We start from the raw sequence: 18770 nt of genomic DNA, 5'->3' as shown, positions 1-18770 counted from the left end.
ACTGCCCCCATTCTACACATGAGGCTCATTAGGCAAAGAGAAGTTAAGGAGCTTTCCCAAAGTCACCAGCTGGCAGTGGGAACATAGAGGGTCACACTGCACAGCTAAGTCCTTGTTCGTATTTCCTACACACACACTTTAATGCAGACACCGGTTTGCCGTAGTGTGGGAGAGACAATACATCCTCATGAACGTCAAGCATTCTCGGGCTTCAGGGGACTGTCCAGCTGGGAGGGACACTTGTCTCAGTTTCTCTAGGAGAGGGTAGGCTTAAAGTAAGAATGACAACGTTCTGCCCTTAAGGACTACCTAGGTTTTTCTAAAGGAATTTTTGGGAGACAGGCCATGGAACTACAATTTTTTTTTTCCTTAAAAAATTTTGGGTAAGCAGAGAAGTTGTTAATCCTTAATCCAAGTACTGCAGTGAATATTCATTTTTTTTTTTTTGCATTCAAAACCAAAACCAAAAAAAAATCAAGAAGATCAAAGCAAGTGTAAGAGGTGTTTTGCACCATGAGCATAAAAGCCGCAATTGGTTCCAACACTCCCAGAGTGCGAATTCCAGAAAGTGCTTTAGGCCAGGAGTGTTTGTGGCTAAACAAAAGCACGGGGGTGGGAAAACAGAAAAGCAAGTACAGAGGGAGAGAAAGATCCATTTGTAGGCAGCACCCAAAGTATTCATTGCCAAATTACGCTGAGAAAGAGGTTCAAAAAGAACAAGAACAAGGGCTTAGCTGGGGCGTGGAAAAGAGACCTCTTCTAAGCAGAGGTTGTATTGTGTTGCTCTAAAAGTGGGAACGGAAGGTTGGGACTAGCAGTTCTTTGTTAGTGGCTAGTTGGATGCAGCCTTGCTGTGAGATGCGGGATAGTCCTACTTCCTGCCTGGACCTCGGTTTCCTCCTCCAGAAAATGAAATTAGACCCGATGATTCCTAAGTTCCTTTTGGTCTATACCTCTAATATCATAGTGTTGTGTTTTTCTCCACCCTGACTTGTCCACAGTGCTTTGCAACAGACCAAAAAGTATCAAGGGAAGCTGAGCAATCTTTTGAACAGGAATCACCGAGGGAACCCTCAGCACCGAAGCCCATGTACCACTTCTGTGCAGACTTTTGCCGATCTCAGCCTGTCCGTCTGATTCTCATACCTTAACAAAGTTTTTACTTCTGATTCTCTCACTGTGAATGCACACGACCCATTCCACATGAGAAAGAGTGCCTGGTATTACACAAGAGTACCATGGAAATAATTGGGATGGAGTTCATAAGAAAATAGTCTTTCAGCCAAGAGACAGGAGCTCTTTTCCTCAGGAAAGGAAAAAAATGCATTATAATCATGGGAGAGAGGCAGACATTCACCACTCCTGCCACCCTCACCAAGGAAGGTCAAAGTGTTAAAGAGGCTGTGATGATGAGCAAAGACTGTGGTATTGTACCCCAGGACAAGAAGTAATGAGGCTGAGGAGATGAAAGATGGAGGGGAGAGGCAGCCAAGCTACGTTCTCATGAATAGGATATTATATGAGGGAAGAAGAAAAAGGGCAGTATATGAAAAACACAGAACTCCCATTGATTACTGAATCCTGATTGAACACTAGCCAGCTAGGGGACACCATGATGCCTTCTGCCGAGTCCTGGTAAGGCTACACTTAGATATGACTTCCTGTCCTGCATGTGACTCTTGAAGTTATCACAGGTCTGAAGGTAGGGATCGATATGAATGGAGGCAACTGCCTCCAAGGAATGACCTGAAGTTCTTGACAAAGTACGAATAACCCTGGAGCCCTATCCACCGTAGAGGGAATCACGACTCTTCTGGGAATATCAGGTGTGCACAGAGAATGAAATACCGTGTGGATGTCTCTGGTAGTAAAGAGAGGGAGTTAGGGAGGAAATGGGACTGTTCCAAAGATAATTTTCACATCATTTTGCTGAGTTTGTGTTGCTTATGAGTAAACCAGGTAGGGTGAAACACTTTAGGGTCCCTGAAAAAGCAAAAGACAAAGGGAAAAGATGGACCCCTGTCCCAAAAGTAGTAAAAGAAAAATACACACACACACACACACACACACACACACACATTCCCAGTGGCCTGAGAATCACTCTGAACACCAGGTGTTAGACTTCCTAGGGCTTTCTCCTGCCTGGGTGAGTTTCACAAAGGTGAATTTCCTAGAACATTATTTTAAAAGAATATTGGATATTTATGAATACCAGGATTTGTTTCACTATACCAAACACACTGGTACCTTGATGACACTCCAGTTTTAGAATCCTTGGGCACAGATGTTCTGAACATATCCAAAATGCGTCTGGCAGGAGGCCCTATAGGATGACATAGCAGAATTTCTATTTATTTCACAGCCCGGAATCTGACAATGGGTTGCTCTTTGTGTTCTTTTTCTTTTCAATCTCATTTAAAATCCAGGCTTTTCTAAACCCTAGGTATTGTGAGTGCTTTCAAGTTCTTTCTCTAACTTTTAGGAAGGTATTGGTTAATTGACAAAAAATTAGATACAGTTTGATGCAGACCTAGCTGAAAAACGGTAGGGCAGGATGACCAACTTATAAAAGGTAGTACCTAGAGTTTAGAAATATAAAACCATTATTCTGAATCATTATGATTTCTTTTACAGACAAAATTGTGGCATTCCTCAAATTCTAGAGCAAATGTCAGATGAGTTAAAGTACCATAAAATTCTCACTATACTCTCTGCGGCTCCCTATGCAAAACTCTCTTTGCTAGAAATTTCTTCCTGTCTCTTGGCCTTCAGCATGTAGCTTTTACTCGAATTACAAAATACTATACCCTCCAAGGTCCTAGACCAAGAATTCTGATCTCACAATTGCAAAGGAGAAACCTACCTGCCAGTACTTGTCACCCACTTGGCACATGGATTCAGCATCAGTGTGCAGAATTACAAATCTCATAAATTTCAAGTGCACACCCAACACTGACTCTAAAATCTATACTTTAAACTCATGAACTATTCATATATATACATATACATATATATACATATGTACACATATATATGTGTATATATACATATATATGTACATATGTGTACATATGTATATATATGGCTTTGTGACTGTAATTTGTCTTAAAATTATAACCCTATATCTATTTTGGCAGACTTGTTTCAGGACACTCTTAAGCTCTCTTTAACGGATATTGCTGAAATATGTGCCAGGGGTTCACAACCCTCAGATTACAGATGTGAAGATGAGGTGCAGAAAATCAAGCACCTGGCCCCAGTCACCAGACTTACTTCAGTGTAGTGTTCTTTCAACCCCATCTCTTTGTATTTCCATGAAAACCCAGGGGAGGGGCAGGGAGAGGGGGACAGAGAATCTGAAGTGAGCTCTGCGTTGACATCAGAGAGTCCAGTGCAGGGCCTGAACCACGAGATCATGACCTGAGCCCAAGTTGGATGCTCAACCAACTGAGCTACCCAGGTGCCCCTCTATAGAACCATTTCTGATATGAGCCTGAAGCACCAGGAGAAAAGACAATGTCAATCAAGCTTGGAAAAATAATAATGGACACTATGGCTTTTGGAGGTACAAAGAGGATGCTGGGAAATCTAAACTTAAGGCTAGAAGTCCCTTATGTGCTAGTTTATCTTATAAGAAAACCATAGAATATGTAAGAGAAAGAGTCATTGAAGGAAGGATGCCAATCTGTGGGTGCCCTGATTCAAGATTAAGAGTATCTTCCCTGATTCAGGAAGGCTCGATTATGTACCCACCACTCACATGTAGCCCTTTATTCTATACTTTTATTTTGCTATCAGAAGTGCCTTGTATACCAACTGGCATCCCTGGGTTACCTTCCTAAAGAATCCGAACAGTACACCCAAAAGCAGAAATATGGTCCTCAGAAGTCCTATGCAAATCCGGTAAATTTTGGTGCACACGAATTATTAAAGAATAATGACTCATGTTTTTTTAGAAACACAGGATGGGCAAGCTCTTTTCACCAAAATTTACATGGAGAAATTCTACTTGCTGAATAATTAACTATATGAGTACCATATATCCTTTGTATCCCTAGAACTATATTGCTCAACCATTGAGCCTTTTGTTTGAGAAAATTCATCTAGGAGATTATCACATGAAAACTCAGTCTGACATTTAACTTAATCAACCTCACCATCAACATTAGAGTCCAAAGTGGCGCTGTCTCTTTATATTCATCTCCTGATTTAACAATTTTGAAACACCTTTTTATGTCAATTTTTTAATTTCTTTAATTTCTTTCTTTATGGGGATCAAATGAAAGATTATGAATTCTTAGGAAAAACTAAAAACAGACTACAAAGACGAGACTACAAAGACCACTATCCCTTCTTGAAAGATGATGCAGTACTTTAGAGCAACATGGCAAGAAAACTAGAAATTAGGCAACAGTAAATTCATCTCACTACCCTTCTGGGTTTCTTATTGCATCATCTTTCTGGGCCAGCTGTCTAATAAGACTGTAATGAAAGTCACTTGTATAATTTTACATCTTCTAATGGGCACATAAAATATAAAAAGAAACAGATAAAATTAATTCTAATAACATATTATTTAATCCACAATATCTTTTAACACATAATCAACATGAAAATTATCAATGAGATATTTCATATTCTTTACTTTTATTAAGCCTCTGATATCAAATATATATTTTTCACTTACAGCACATCTCAGTTTTTCAAGTGCTCAGCAATCACATGTAGCAAGCGGCTACCATATCAGCACGGTTTTGGACAATTCCACCATTCGTCCTTTTTTAAAAATTTTAGTCTTTTTTTTATTGGCTCATTAGAATTCACAAGTAAGAATAAAGTAATTCCTACCATGGTAAAGAGACAAAATGTCTCAATATATTAAAAAGCAAAACCACTAAATTTCCATACTGCATTTTAGATTTATATGATAATATAAATGCTGTGATAATTGTAAGGAATACATTTAATTGTTTCTTTAAATAGTTTTGGAATTGTTAAAACAACAGTAAGAGAACATAAAACTGAAAAAAAATGGGCCAAAGACTTGAACAGACATATCTAAACATATTTGAACAGACATATCTAAAAAAGATATACAGGTGAAAAATAAGCCTATGAAAAGATGCTCCACATATGTCATCAGGGAAATGCATATGAAAACAATGAGGTACCACTGTATACCTATTAGAATGGTCAAAATCCAGAATACTAACAACACTAAAGGTTGGCAAGGATGTAAAGCAACTGGAACTCTCATTCATTGTTGACGGGAAGGCAAAATGGTACAGCCACTTTGGAAGACAGTTTGACACTTGGTTACAAAACTAAACATATTCTTACCATGCAATCCACCGATCATGCTCCTTGGAATTACTCAAAAGAGTTGAAAACCTATGCCCATGCAGAAACTTGCACACAGATGTTTATAGAGACTTTATTCACAATTGCCCAAATTTGGAAGTCACCAAGATGTCCTACAGAAAGTGAAAGGACAAAAAAACTGGTACATCCAGACAATGGAATATTATTCAACACTAAAAAGAAATGAGCTATTAAGCCATGAAAAGGCATGGAGGAAACTTAAACGCATATGACTAAGTGGAAGAAGTCCATCTGAAAAGACTACATGCTGTATGATTCTAGCTATATGACATTCTGGAAGAAGCAAAACCATGGAGATTGTAAGAGGATTGCCAGATAGTAAGAGTGGTTGCCAGGAGTTTTGGGGTGGGAGGAATTTCAGGGAAGTGAAACTACTCTTTATGGTCCTGCAATGATGGATACGTGTCACTGTGTATTTGTCCAAACCCATAGCAAATCAGCACCAAATGTGAACCCTAATGGAACCCATGGGCTTTGGGTGATTATGAGGTGTCAATGAAGGTTCCTCAATTGTAACACATGGCCCGCTCTGGTGGGGGGGTGCTGATAATGAGGAAAGCTGTGCATGGGTGAGGTCAGAGGCTACATGGGAAAGTTATGCTATCCTCTCAATTTTACTATGAAACAAACTACACTAAAATAGTCTTAAAATGTTTCTATCAAGTTTTTGTTTTACACTTCAGAAGATTTCTAAGAGACAATAAAAGCCATGAAGTAGAAATCTATATGAATAGCTAGAACTGCTCAAAAAAATAAGTTTATTTGATTATAAAGTGCCTTAATAGCATATCAAGAATTAACCATTTTCTTTGCTCTTTTTCTTTTCTTGGAAACATTGTATCAATCATTTCATTTTGGAGGCTCTATCACCTAGATTTTAAGGAATAAGAATTTTGAACTTTTTGGTACCCCTAATTTAAGCTGAATCTTCTTTGCCTATTTGAATGTACATATACATGATGTGATTCTATATATAAACAGGAAAACAAACTGATATTGTTAAAGTGTTATGTATTATATCCAATGTCATTCCATAGTTATTTATAAATCTAAGTCATTAAATTGTTTTCATGCCATCTAATGAAGCCCATAAAAGAACAAACTTTCCTATTTCTTTAGTAAAAATCATCAAACCATTTTGATAGTAGATATTTTATTGGCTGAATCAATGTATATAATTGAGAGTTGAGATTAACACTGAGTTTAAAGGGGAACATGCCCAGAGCCCACCATCTGTAGTGCTGTTTCCACATACAACCAGGCATCTGCATCCCTTCCCAACACTGCTGAGGTCATTGTCATGGGAAAATCACTAAATAGACATTAGGAGTATCTGTAGTTTAGTTCCTATTCCAAAGCAAACTCATTCTGATTTCAATCAAATAAAGTATTAAATCTGTGAGTATCTCATGTACCAAATGAGGGTATTTTCCTGGTCTTTCCTACCTCATAGATTGGTGAAAATAAGAAAATAATAATAATTTTCTCTGAGATGAGAAACATCAATATTTGAATCTCCGTAATGTCTCTTTCCTCTTCCTCAATGATAAAAATAAAGCCAAAGGACAGACACACACACACGCATACACACATGTACACACACACGAACACACACACCATCAACACCATTTCTTGATGCATTTTTATTTATTTTGTAAATTTTATTGCATGCCCTGGCAAACATGGGTGTGCCTCTGGCTCACCAAAATCCCATTACACAAAATACCAAAAGACAAGCAACAGAAGCTTAAAAAAAAAAAAAAAAAAAAAAAAAAAATATAACATCTATAAGAAAGAAACTTTCAAAAACATTAATAAAGCATATAAAACATTTGACATTTAATTTTTTTACAATTATAAAAATAATAAAAAAAAAACACAACCTTTAACATTTAACATCCCACATACTGTACTTTAGGAGAATGTCAAGAAAACAAGAGGTCAGTGGAATTAATGAAGAAAGTTCTATTCTCCTTTTCTGTTTCTAATCACCTCCAAACAAAAACCTTTCTACTCCTCAGCTAACTGCGTTGAGCTGAGGCCACCAGAACTCCATTAAGCCCACTCCCACTTGTCTGTCCCTAATACTCTTTCACCCCTTATCCTAGCTACTCATACACTCAAAGAGCGCAAGTTGCCACCCGGACATGAGGCCAGTAGTTGTGCTTAGCCTTGGCTAGTGCCAAACACATGATACAGTACAGGGATTTCTGAGTCCTTAGTGCTACCTGAACAGTGCTGAAATAGCTCAGAAGAAGTCCTAGGTTTGTTCAAACACTCAGGACAGTAGAGGAAGCTATTTCCCTCCTCGCATTGCCAATGCACAGCTTTTATTCTTCCCCTTAATAGGTTTTCAAATCCACATATTTATTCCACAAAGTAACAGTGCCCACAACCACTTAAGCACAATAAAACTTTGAAATCAAGGACTCACTCTCTTTTAACATACAAAATAAAAATAATAATAAAAAACAACTTTCCCATCCCCCTATCTTACAGTTATGGCATTTATTTTCTTATTTGACATTGTCATCTTACTAAGTGGTGTTTCCATGAAAATATAAAAACAATAATAATAATAATAAAAAAAATTTTGAACTGTGGTTCTGGAAAACCCACTATCCCAAGAAGAAAACAAAAATTGAAACACAAAGTAGGCAATATCACACACAAAACATATATACACTTTTCAGGTGAAACTCACACATTATATTTTTGAGCCCGGTTAGCCCTTTTGCACTTTAAAACAGAAATGGAAGCTTATGTGCAATCAAAGCCCTTTACTAGAATGCACAGAAGGATTTTAGAGCTCATTAGCATATGTACAAAATATTTGTTTTAGAGTTTGGAAAACAAAAGTATCTTTCTGAAAGATCTACAGGAGTATTGTCATTTACAGGTTTTCTCAAAGTCTGAAGACAATTCTATGTTTAAGTGGTTCAAGCAACGCCTCCCTTGGAAGGCTGATCCCCTCATCTGTGGGGACATTTTTATGTCTATGACAGTCCAGAAGAGAGATGGACGGGAAATTGGATTCTCACAGTTATTTTCCAACAAACTCAAACTCTTATTGATCAAAAATGAAAAGTTATATAGTGATGCAACTGATGCCACAAGAAAGCTGATCTCATAATCTTATATTTTCCAAATCACTACTGTTTTCATCCTTGGAGAGAGAACAATAAACAAGCTTCTACTTGCAGAGTTTTACATCATTGGAGGATTTCCAAAAGAAACTTTTACCAAATAATATTATCTGTGTTTCAAAAGGTCTTCTAAGAATTTCAGTTCACAGCTCACTGACTGCTTACCGTTTAAAGGAGATTCAGTATTTCTGTATGATTCCTGTTTTTCCTGGATATTCTTAATAAACCTTATGACTTCAGTGTAAGAACTAGATAGAGGGCATTCATTCTAATCAAATCAAACTTAATTTGAACAGTGGTAGCAAATGTCTAATTGACTTAGTCAACCCAGTACCGAAACTTAGTTTTCAGGCTTCTGTAATGGCCACAAACGTTTTCCCAATAAATATTAAGAGATAAGGCATCTGGTATTAAATGTAAGCGGATTGCTGATATACCCAGATACATATACCAGGTGTGTTTGACCCGGTTGCCACACACCTTTTAAGAATTATTAGGCATTACCTACATTCCCCATTCCCAACCAAAAGCAAGAGAGGCTATTTCCCTTCTTCCAGTGCCACACTCCTGTGACAGTGTGAACGTGGATTTTTTTTCTTGTGATTGGACTAAAAATAACCCCAAAGTGAACGAGCGTCACTAACAGCAGTGCCAGTAACATAAAGTACGCCAACATACAGAACTGTGGATATATGTATACAGTCTCTCCCATATGATAAGCAATGGTAAATACAACTGGATGCATCCAAAGGTTTGATGTGCCAACTGTTTAATATCAAAATAAGTGAAGGGACATTTTTGTCACTCACATGTGCCGTCAAGCTCCAGATACCTATTACCATACATGATACCCCTTGAAATAAAGGGTATAGATAAACCATCCAAACAAGTAAATTAAAAAAAAATAATAAGTTGATAAGTGCAACTCAATTTCCTTTCCTTTAAATTACATTTAAACAAAACTCAATGTCCCCCACCCAAAAATACATACTGTATATTTATATATTTATATATATAGTCTTAGACTATAAGGGTGAACATGCTTTATAAAAGTCAATGAGAAATCTTTGCAGCTTAAGGAGACACCCACTGCTCTTTTGCTCACTTCCACCTAGCCATGGTAACTTCAGTCCTGCAAGCAATAGATTTGGAGGCTTAAAGCCAGAATCAGAATCAGATGCCAGGTTGGACATTAAATCAAAGGTAGCCTCTTACTTCTTCTTCCCTTAAGAAACCAGACTGAGAAGAGGAAGGAGAAGACCTAGGGAGAACGCTCTGAAGGTCAAGCACTAGTGCTTTGTAGGGAGGCAGACAGATGGGGACAGGATGGTAAGAGTTCACACGGTGGTGCTCACTCCCCCTCTTCCTTGATGCGCTGTTGCTTGTTGCGACGAGCATCCATGTCAAAGTTGAAGTCATTCCACTCATCGCGGGGTGGGAAGGAGATGGTCTGGCGCAGGGTGAAGCGCACAGCGTCAATAACGCGCTCGCCCCGGGTCTCGCTGGAGCCCACGCTGACTGTGGAGGCACCACTTGGGGTCCTCAGGAGGTGGGGAGGGGAGGAGAAGTCGTGGAGCTGTCGGTGGTCCAGGATGCCCTTCCAGATGGCATGTCTGAATTGCTCAGGGATTTTTAGACTTGCCAAATCCTGTGCAATAAGAAAGGGGAGCAAACAGATTTAGGACAAAGGGACAGACTGGCGATTTAGTCCACATCATTTTATCATTCCCCAGTGTTCTGATTTAACAGTCCGGAATTGATTGATCTCCAAATTGGAAAATAAAATTAATTCTCTGATAACCCTTGCCATTATATGTAAGCAAAAGGCACAGCCTTGAGGTGCCATTTCTGCTTGTGGATAACACCCCACTTGCTCTCTAATGGTCTGTTTTTTCACTGGTAAAGTAGGGATAGTTAGATCAGAGGGCAAAAGTCCTAAACCAAAAACATGAGATAAAGGTACCTTCCAACTCTTAAATCTACCTGGCTCTAGTCACTAGAAGAAAGATATCAATGGAACATCACCACTGCTCAAATGAGTAGATGAGGAAAAAAAAAAAGTTTATTAATAGGTAATGAACACTCTCTGTATACCAGGCACTGAACTAATTATTTTATATACATGATCTCATTTAATGCTCAGATTAGTGGTAGATACTATTGCACCCGCTTTATAGATTGAAAAGCTGAAGTTCAGAGAGGTTGACAAGTCTAAAGTTACACAACTAAGTAAATGAAATGGGGACTCAGGACAGCCTCTGAGCCTAAACTGCCCTAATGGCCAGAAGGTCTCTTGGTGTTTGGATAAAACAGGGTATCCAAATGCAAAGTATGTGTCCATCCTCTATTAATGGGGGTAGAAGGCATTACAAAGATGCCCGAGCTTAACTATCTGTGGAGACATCTCTTACATTTTTATCTGCATTATCTCTTCATTAGCTTGTTTCAGTGATGGCTCACATTATTTTTGTTTGTTTGTTTGTTTGTTTGTTTGTTTTGGAGCAGCATGGTGGGTAGAAAGAACACTGTGTTTGGAGTAAGAAGACCTTGACAGAGGTTCTTATTCTGTCACTGAATGACTCTAGACCTTCATCAAGTCACTTTTTCCCTACTGGCCTCAGTTTCTTCATTGATAAAATGGGATCAAATTCCTTTTTACATCAGCACCCATTGTGGGCTCTTGTGTGAATATGGATGTGAAAGTACTAGACCAATTATAAATGACACTATCTAAATCTTAACCATTGGCATTATTACCATATTAAACTATTATTAACCCAGTCCGGCACCTTAGAAGGGATACTTATGAAAACTGCCAAATGTAACCATATCGTTTTCCCAGGAAGGGATGCCAAATGACTCAGACAGGTATTGAGAGACAAGCTGCAAAAGAAGTTTCTATTTCCAGTAATGAGATGGAAGAAGCTGAGGTGAGGATGCAGAAATGAGATAGCTTCCCAATTACTTCCCAGTTTGGACGTTTGCAGTATGGGCACTCCAATTTCCCATTCTGGCAGAAGAATACACCATAAAGAAGGCAACCCACACGGAGATGAGGAAGTGTAACTCTTTATGCTTCTGGAGCTCTCAATAAGTCTCTAACGCTGTAAACTGGCCTCCCTCAATCTCCATGATTCTCTGGATAGATTTTAACTTACGATAGATGAGGAAATTGTTGTCCAGAGACCGGCACAAGACCTAGCCAACACCAACAGAGATGGACTTCTGGAGAACATCTGCAGATCCTAATAGCCAAGGGAGTACCTTGACACACTCCCCAGTGGGGACAGGGAGCAAGTGGATGGCATAACTTTAAAAAAAATAGGGAAGGGACCGATTCTCTGTTCTATCATATAGGACTATCAAAGAGAGGGCAACTCTCTTCTCCTCAACGGATGGACATCATGGTAAAGTTACCCAAAACCTGTCGAAACTTACTACTAAAGCATTCTCTATAGTTTTTACTTATAATTTTTTCCATCAGGGAGCAGCAGCCAGGGTGATGTGTGGGGTGTGGGGTGGAGAGGGGTGGGCACAGAGGCAGTGCAGTATGTACTTGTCATCACAAGGGCTGGGGCATTCTCATGCTTCAGGGGCATCTCTAGCATCGGTGCTCAAGGAGGGGAAAGAAGAGATCTCAACTACACAAACAGCAGCAGAGGCAGAGAATATTTCTTCCACTAGTCCAAAAGGCCCTCTGGAAGCTGGAAAAGAGGATAGTAAACCCCAAAGAGAACAGCATGAAGAGAAGCCTGGAAGGAAAATCAGATTGCCATAAGCCAGAACAATACAAGCTCCCAAGAATACAAGCCATTCATGAAGTGGTATAGGAAGCACACACACACACACACACACACACACACACACACACAGTCCCCTTCCATCCAGCTTGCTGCAAAAGACAAAGAATATCAAAGCCAGAGGGAGTGATTTTGAACCCAGTTTGATAAACTGAGGCTCAGAGAGGCAAAGTGATAACCCAAAGTCTCATTATTACTAAAAAGCATGGATGGGACTTGAACCATGACCAGTGAATTTTCTCAATGATCAGGGATGGCTTGGCCCTATTCTAATATAATTGAAAATGAGGGAACATATGGTTCTAATTGAGAGGAATGGCTGAATCCTCCTTAAGGTCCTACTTTAAGGAAAGGCAGAAGAAGCCAGTTAACAGAGTTAAAGACCAGAAGCTTCCACCTTAGGACTCTATTCCTAGTTCTGTCATCAACTCATCATGCAAATGATTATAATGTTGTCTCTCCATGATTTAAAGTGAGGATAATATCACCTGATTCCTGATAGCTTCCCTGGGGTCTCATACTGATTAATGAGCACATCTAAAAAATTCTCTAAATTCTTTCGAGATTATAAATATCTTGGAGGTGGGAATTGGGTTTCCTCTTTCCCACTCTGAATACAGTATGTGTGCTATAGAGAATTACTGGCTGATCTGACAAGCAGAGGAAGACTGATCACCAAACTTCTCACGTATGTAGGCTAAGGCCTGGGAATCTTTCTAATATGGTAATGGTTTCCACCAAATTTGGGGACTGAGGGTATGATAACAAATTTTAAAACAAGGGGGAACTGAACTACAAGGTGGATGTCACCAGGGGGAGGGAATGAAGAAATAAAACTCAAGAGAAAAGTCTAACAGTTACTTACATCCATGGAGTAATGCTCAATCTGATAGATGGTGGTCAGCCCCTGGGTCGTGAAATAGTCCAGACATGATGAACAGCCCAACCTCGCTAAGAAACTGCAGAGGGAGGAGGGAAGAGGAAGGAGGAAACAGAAACAGAAAGTTCACCCCAACTGCATTGGCGAGATAAAGGAAAACCCAACATTATCGCCCTCGGATGCCCTACAGGAAAGACTAGGGGCAGGTGAAACATACGGAGGCCTTGGATTTGAGGTTTGGGAATGGTTAGTGACTTGAACTTTAGGTCTATAGAAATTAAAATCAACTCTGAAGATACCTGCAGAGCAGTGATTTTCAAAAGGTGATTGGTGGAATTCTCAGGGGTTCTACACAGATAAGTGCCTTATGAGCCATTGCAGGGGGGTGAAAGGAAGGAGCCCAGTGGTCAGGTTCCCAGCGCTCTTGCCTCCTGCCTCTTCACGTCCAAAAGAGCACCTCTACTCAAATTGCTTTGTCTCCGGGGTTTCTGAGAATGGTTCACGCGGCTAAGAAAAAAATGGAGGCTACTCTACTAGGAATGCTTTCTGATTTATGTCCTACTCAGAATACAGACCCCTCCTTTCTGGCGCTGGTCTCGGATTGGTGATGCCACCATCACAGAGCCACAGGTTGGGTGGCACAAGCCACACGCCCTGCCGTCTCTCTGACACTGTTTAGGACTGCCGCATCAGTCACATGGGGATCAGTACCCATTGTTCCAACAGCCAAACGAAAGGGTCATTCTGCACGTGAAGCAGGGGCAGACGATGTGCACTAGGCGTGGATGTGGCACCCACTCTCACTTCTGTGGGAAGAGATCTTTCAGGCTTCACACATTTCCCTCTTCTGGCTGTCTGAACCCCCTTGCCTAAGGTGTGCCTGCTTTGTGTATGGCAGTGTAACAGCGGCCATTGGCTTCTTGAAAGTCTCTGTCGTCTCTGTAACCATTAAAACTTAAAACTTCTTTACGGACATCCCACTCCGACATAACGAGGCCATGGTGGCTGAGAGCTAGGAGTCCTGGAGAACGGGAAAGGGAGCGAGATAGCAAGTTTACGGCCCTTCTTGGGTCCCCAGCCCTGAGCACCAGTTTGAAGGCCACAACTGACCATGTGAAACTGTGAGGGAGGAGGAAGAGGGTAAGTGAAGATGAGGGGAAACAAGCATGAAAAATGATTTGCCTATAAACTCACATTTTCACTTTGTCCCCTATGGATTATAGTGCTTTTCCTCGATTAAACACTGCTGACCACTCCACAGATCAGAGATAACAGTGCTGAACACCCATCGTAGGAAGGGCTGCTTTCTTTTTTTCCCAACTGCGTACTGAACTCTGAGAGCGTCCGCCCTCCACCACCCCGAGTTGCTGAGGACAGGCCCCCGGGGGCACATGCCGTGGACTCACCTGACAAGGCTGCAATCTGTGGGGTACGGAGGTGGGGGAGTGCAGTGGGAGGTGGATGGCATGGAGAGTGGGGGAGGGAGGGCCTGGGTGGGGCTGAGTCCATTCATGTCTCCAGCCATTGGCATGTGGGTGCCCATCATAGGAACTGAACAGAAGCAGGAGGAACAGAGAGGGTTACTGCCGTCATCAGTACCAGCTTCCCAGGGGTCCATCTTGTCTGGTTTAATGTTACCAAGGGCCTAATCCACCAGCCTTCCTTTTCAGTCTTCTCTCTCACTGCACCCCTTAAGCACCCTATGTCTCATCCAACAGAAGACAACGTTCACCAAACTCCAAACTAATTACACATTTCTCGAACCCTGCATGTGCTCCTAGGACAATCTCCCCCCACTTCTTTCTAATGCTCTGTTCAACTGCATACTACTCCTGAGGTTAATATATTCCTCTTTGCATTTGCCTTCATGGCTTATATTTCTGTCTCCCTTGTTAGGCTAACTCCTGGCACAGATCACATGCTCGGTAAACTGAGGTGAGGTGAACAAATAAACAGATCTGTGAATGAGAATGACCTCTGGAATAACTGTTTGGGAACAGGAGGATTTATTGCAATATTTGGGAACCATAGGCCTATTAAGCAAGAATGAAATGAAAGGTTCCAGCTCTTTCTTATGGTCCATTTCTGGATTGTATTCAGGGACACCAGCAACACTGATTGGTTTTTTACTAAACTACAAACTGGAAACATCTACCTATAGAGAAGAAGCGCTTAATACAGACCATATCTATGAAGCAAATTTTGTCTTCAGGTCAAAAAAACAGAGGAACATTGCTACTAAAAGATTAATGCGATTTGCTTTTATTTTCGTGAATAGCAATATGCTCCCAAAGGAAAGGCCTCTGTCACCAACTAGCCCCCTAAAGAGCACAGGCTTATTTTATCTTATCACTTTCCCTTCTGACTTTGCTGGTGCTATCAAAGAAAATTGTGAAGTATAAAGAAAAAGTAGGCAAACCGTAAATTACACAAATGTGAAGGAACAAATGGACTCTAAGATGTCACAAGAGAGAAAGTAAAGTAAAAAAAAAAAATGACACTTTTTCCTTTTGCTGTCAGAGTAGCAGACCTGTCAGGGGGTGAGGTTTGGAGCCTTAGGATGAATTTATCACTAGTGAGACAGCAGTTTGGCTCTAAAGTCTTTGTTAGCAAACCAAGCAACCTTACCACATACACCTGTATCTCATTTAAATCTGAATCTTTGCCATCGGACCACAGAGAGTCACAACCCTAGCTTCCCTTAACTTTAAGAAAACAAAACCAAAACAAAACCTCTAATCTCTTCAAGGTAATACTGAAGTGCAGGTTTAAATGCTTGATCAGAATAACGAAGGATTTCAAAGGACAAGATTGAGGCATTATTTTATGAGGGGCACTGTAGGATACATGTATAGTGTTTAGACTTCTGTGTCCTTATAATACATCCTTCTGCATTTCTAGCATCCGTTTGATTTTCTCTAGTTTGGATATGCACTTTGCTAGATTTAGTTCTAGTGGATAATTCTATTTACAGCAAAGCTATATAGCAATCATCATTCATTTGGAGGCCCAATTTTCACATTGCCTCTCACAGTTATACTTAGTCGATGTGAGTAATCTGTGCGTGAATAAGTAAAAGGGAGACTCCTTTCTCTATGTCAGTTCCTTAATAACTGTATATAGAATGGCGTGGACAAGATGAGAAGGCTAAGATCACAGGGACACACAATCATAAGATGTTAAAAGTGAAGAGTGATACTTTTATGAGTGGAAATGGAGCATTAGAGCAGAGAGGTTACTTGTCCATAGTTGCATGGCTAGTCCTGCCATAGCATCCAGAGGACAATCTATTTCTCTAGACTTTAAGTCTACCACACCATGCTACTTCCCACATGTTGGATATATTTCCTTTTCACTATCTCAAAGGATATAGCAGGTGGGTCCCCCAGCCAGGTTGATGGGAAGTGCATGGTTGTTTTCACAGAGATCCTTTTCTCTACTGAAGGAACAGCCTCCTCTATCTCTACCAATGTGCTTTGCCATGAACCATACACTTCGAAAGCGATGAAAAGCTCACCATGAGGAACTCAAGCCATTAGGCTGTGATCTGTCTGTCCCACTGTGCCTTTCCTCAGCTTAAAAAGCAAGGCTCTCCCCGCACCCCAGATGGAGTCCTCCCCTACATTAGCCCTGTGGACCCATAAGGCGCAGCTAAACGGAGATGCTCTTACTGTTGGCTCCCATGCCATCAGGAATGGTGGTAGGAGTGAGGGCGTTGCGCTGCTGAGGGTTGATAAGCTGGCTCACAGAAGGCAGCTTGTTCATGCTGTTCATTTTGTTGAGAGGTGGAGAGCTGTTACCATATGAAGACTGAGTCTGCATCGAGGTCCTGGGAACACAAACATGGCAATGATGGTGAGCGGGTCATACTGAACAGGGCGGACTGGTCAGATCCCACAGGTCTCAGATCGAAATGTGGCCTTGAACTACAATTTGTAAAAATATTCCTCCAGGACCTATGACAAGAAATTATTTGTTTCTGTCTGAGAACTTTTTTTTTTTTTTTTTTTTTTTGTAAACTAGGAAGGGATTGCAAGGTTATCATCAAGTCATATTTCTCCTGAATTTAGAGTATGAAGTTGCATATCTTCCTAAAGAATCTCTTTTGTGAGAGGGGAAACAATTGCATCTTCTTTTTACCTCTATTATTTTTTTTTCTCCATCTCTTTCCCCTCTCTGGCCCTTCAACTCAAACAAGTTTGAAAATCAATAAGGGAAAAGAAGTCAGTGAAGACCCAAAGGCTTAAGAAAGACATGAAGATGCCAATTTCAAATTGCAGCTGAGGCCTGTTTTGTGTAGCTTCCTAGGCCAGTTGGGATATACAGAAAATAACTATGAGCACCATCAACTCGGGAATTTGGCAGCACAGCCTGCTGTCATGCAGAGGCCACAACACGGAAACGTGCTTCCTCTGCTTAGGTGTTCGAGGGCCTTTGAGAAAACCCATGGGGATGCCAGCCGCCTTTCTACACAGGAGAAGCCCGGAGCCCAAACAACTCTTCTGTTGATTTTTGACAAGTCTCCTGGGAGACAAAGACCAACAAAAAAATTCCACTTAGCATAACTTCAATTTGGAAATTTACTCGGATTGGCTTGTCATTCTATGCATCATATCACATATGATATTCCCTACCAACTGTCACGTCTCACTCTCTGATTACAGAACTGGTGATATCTACGATCATTGGAGCAGGATATAGCATCAGAAAAACAAAGTTTAAGACTTCCTCTGGCATATACTAGAATCTATAGGTCCCCGTGTGGGCCACTAAATATCTTTGCTTTTGTTTTATCACAAAAAAACTCTATACATTAAATACATACACACTTGTTCAAATTGGATGTTAGAGGTAGAAAAATAGTAAGAAACAGTCCCATCTGTGAGAAGCTCATACAGTAGTGGATACATGGGGATAACAATCCAACCTACCTTATAAGGCTGTGGTGGGAACTGGAAAAGATAAGATGAGGAAGAACTTTATGGGCTATATGCCATTTACAGTGAGTAATTATGACCACAGAACAAAGATTGGGCTTAAGCACGTTTCAAAACTATGGTGGGAAAACTCCCTTTTTACAATTTTCAGACAAAGTGCGTTATTTTTTCCTATTTGTCTCCTTCCTGCAGTCATATTTATTATAGTAGATAAGAGAGTGAAAAAACAGTTTCTCTAACATTTTATTTTGTATATATGTGTATATAAAACACTCTATGTTTTATATATATATACATATATATAAAACTCTATATTATATAAATTATATGTATGTATTATATATAGAGAGAAACTTTCTGTGTTTGTATGTGTGTGCATGTATATATATATATTTGTATGTGTGTGCATGTATATATATATATATATTTGTATGTGTGTGCATGTATATATATATATATATATATTTGCATAAATAAGTATGGCAATTGGTATACAATTAACAATTCAACTGTGTTCTATAATTACTGACTTTAAGGTAGGAGGGCATTGCTTTTGCTGTTTAGATCTTTTCAAGAACTCACAATTATAGGTCCATGTTGTATAAACAGGTGTTTACGTAATAAA

At 40.1% G+C, this 18770-nt stretch overlaps 1 protein-coding gene across 9 annotated transcripts in view; it reads right to left on the bottom strand.

The window, feature by feature from the left end:
- Positions 1 to 7010: 7010 nt before the first annotated feature.
- TP63 (tumor protein p63) overlaps positions 7011 to 18770 on the bottom strand; it is a 231914-nt gene continuing 220154 nt past the window's right edge. For 6 of the 9 annotated variants that reach the window (XM_040481081.1, XM_040481079.1, XM_040481080.1 and 3 more), the window contains 4 exons: positions 16880 to 17037; positions 14615 to 14759; positions 13194 to 13287; positions 7011 to 10176 (listed from right to left, as the gene is read on the bottom strand). In XM_040481081.1, coding sequence (XP_040337015.1) covers positions 9880 to 10176; positions 13194 to 13287; positions 14615 to 14759; positions 16880 to 17037 — 694 coding nt within the window. In that variant the 3' untranslated portion in view covers positions 7011 to 9879. The remainder of the gene's footprint in view (positions 10177 to 13193; positions 13288 to 14614; positions 14760 to 16879; positions 17038 to 18770) is intronic. The other 3 variants (XM_040481087.1, XM_040481088.1, XM_040481083.1) reach the window with 2 other exon arrangements.

The sequence above is a fragment of the Herpailurus yagouaroundi genome, unplaced genomic scaffold (assembly GCF_014898765.1).
Source record: "Herpailurus yagouaroundi ecotype Mexico unplaced genomic scaffold, PumYag 159, whole genome shotgun sequence".
Taxonomy (NCBI): Eukaryota; Metazoa; Chordata; class Mammalia; order Carnivora; family Felidae; genus Herpailurus; species Herpailurus yagouaroundi.
The sequence above is the reverse complement of the archived record's forward strand: the minus strand, read 5'-3'. Positions and strand labels throughout refer to the sequence as shown.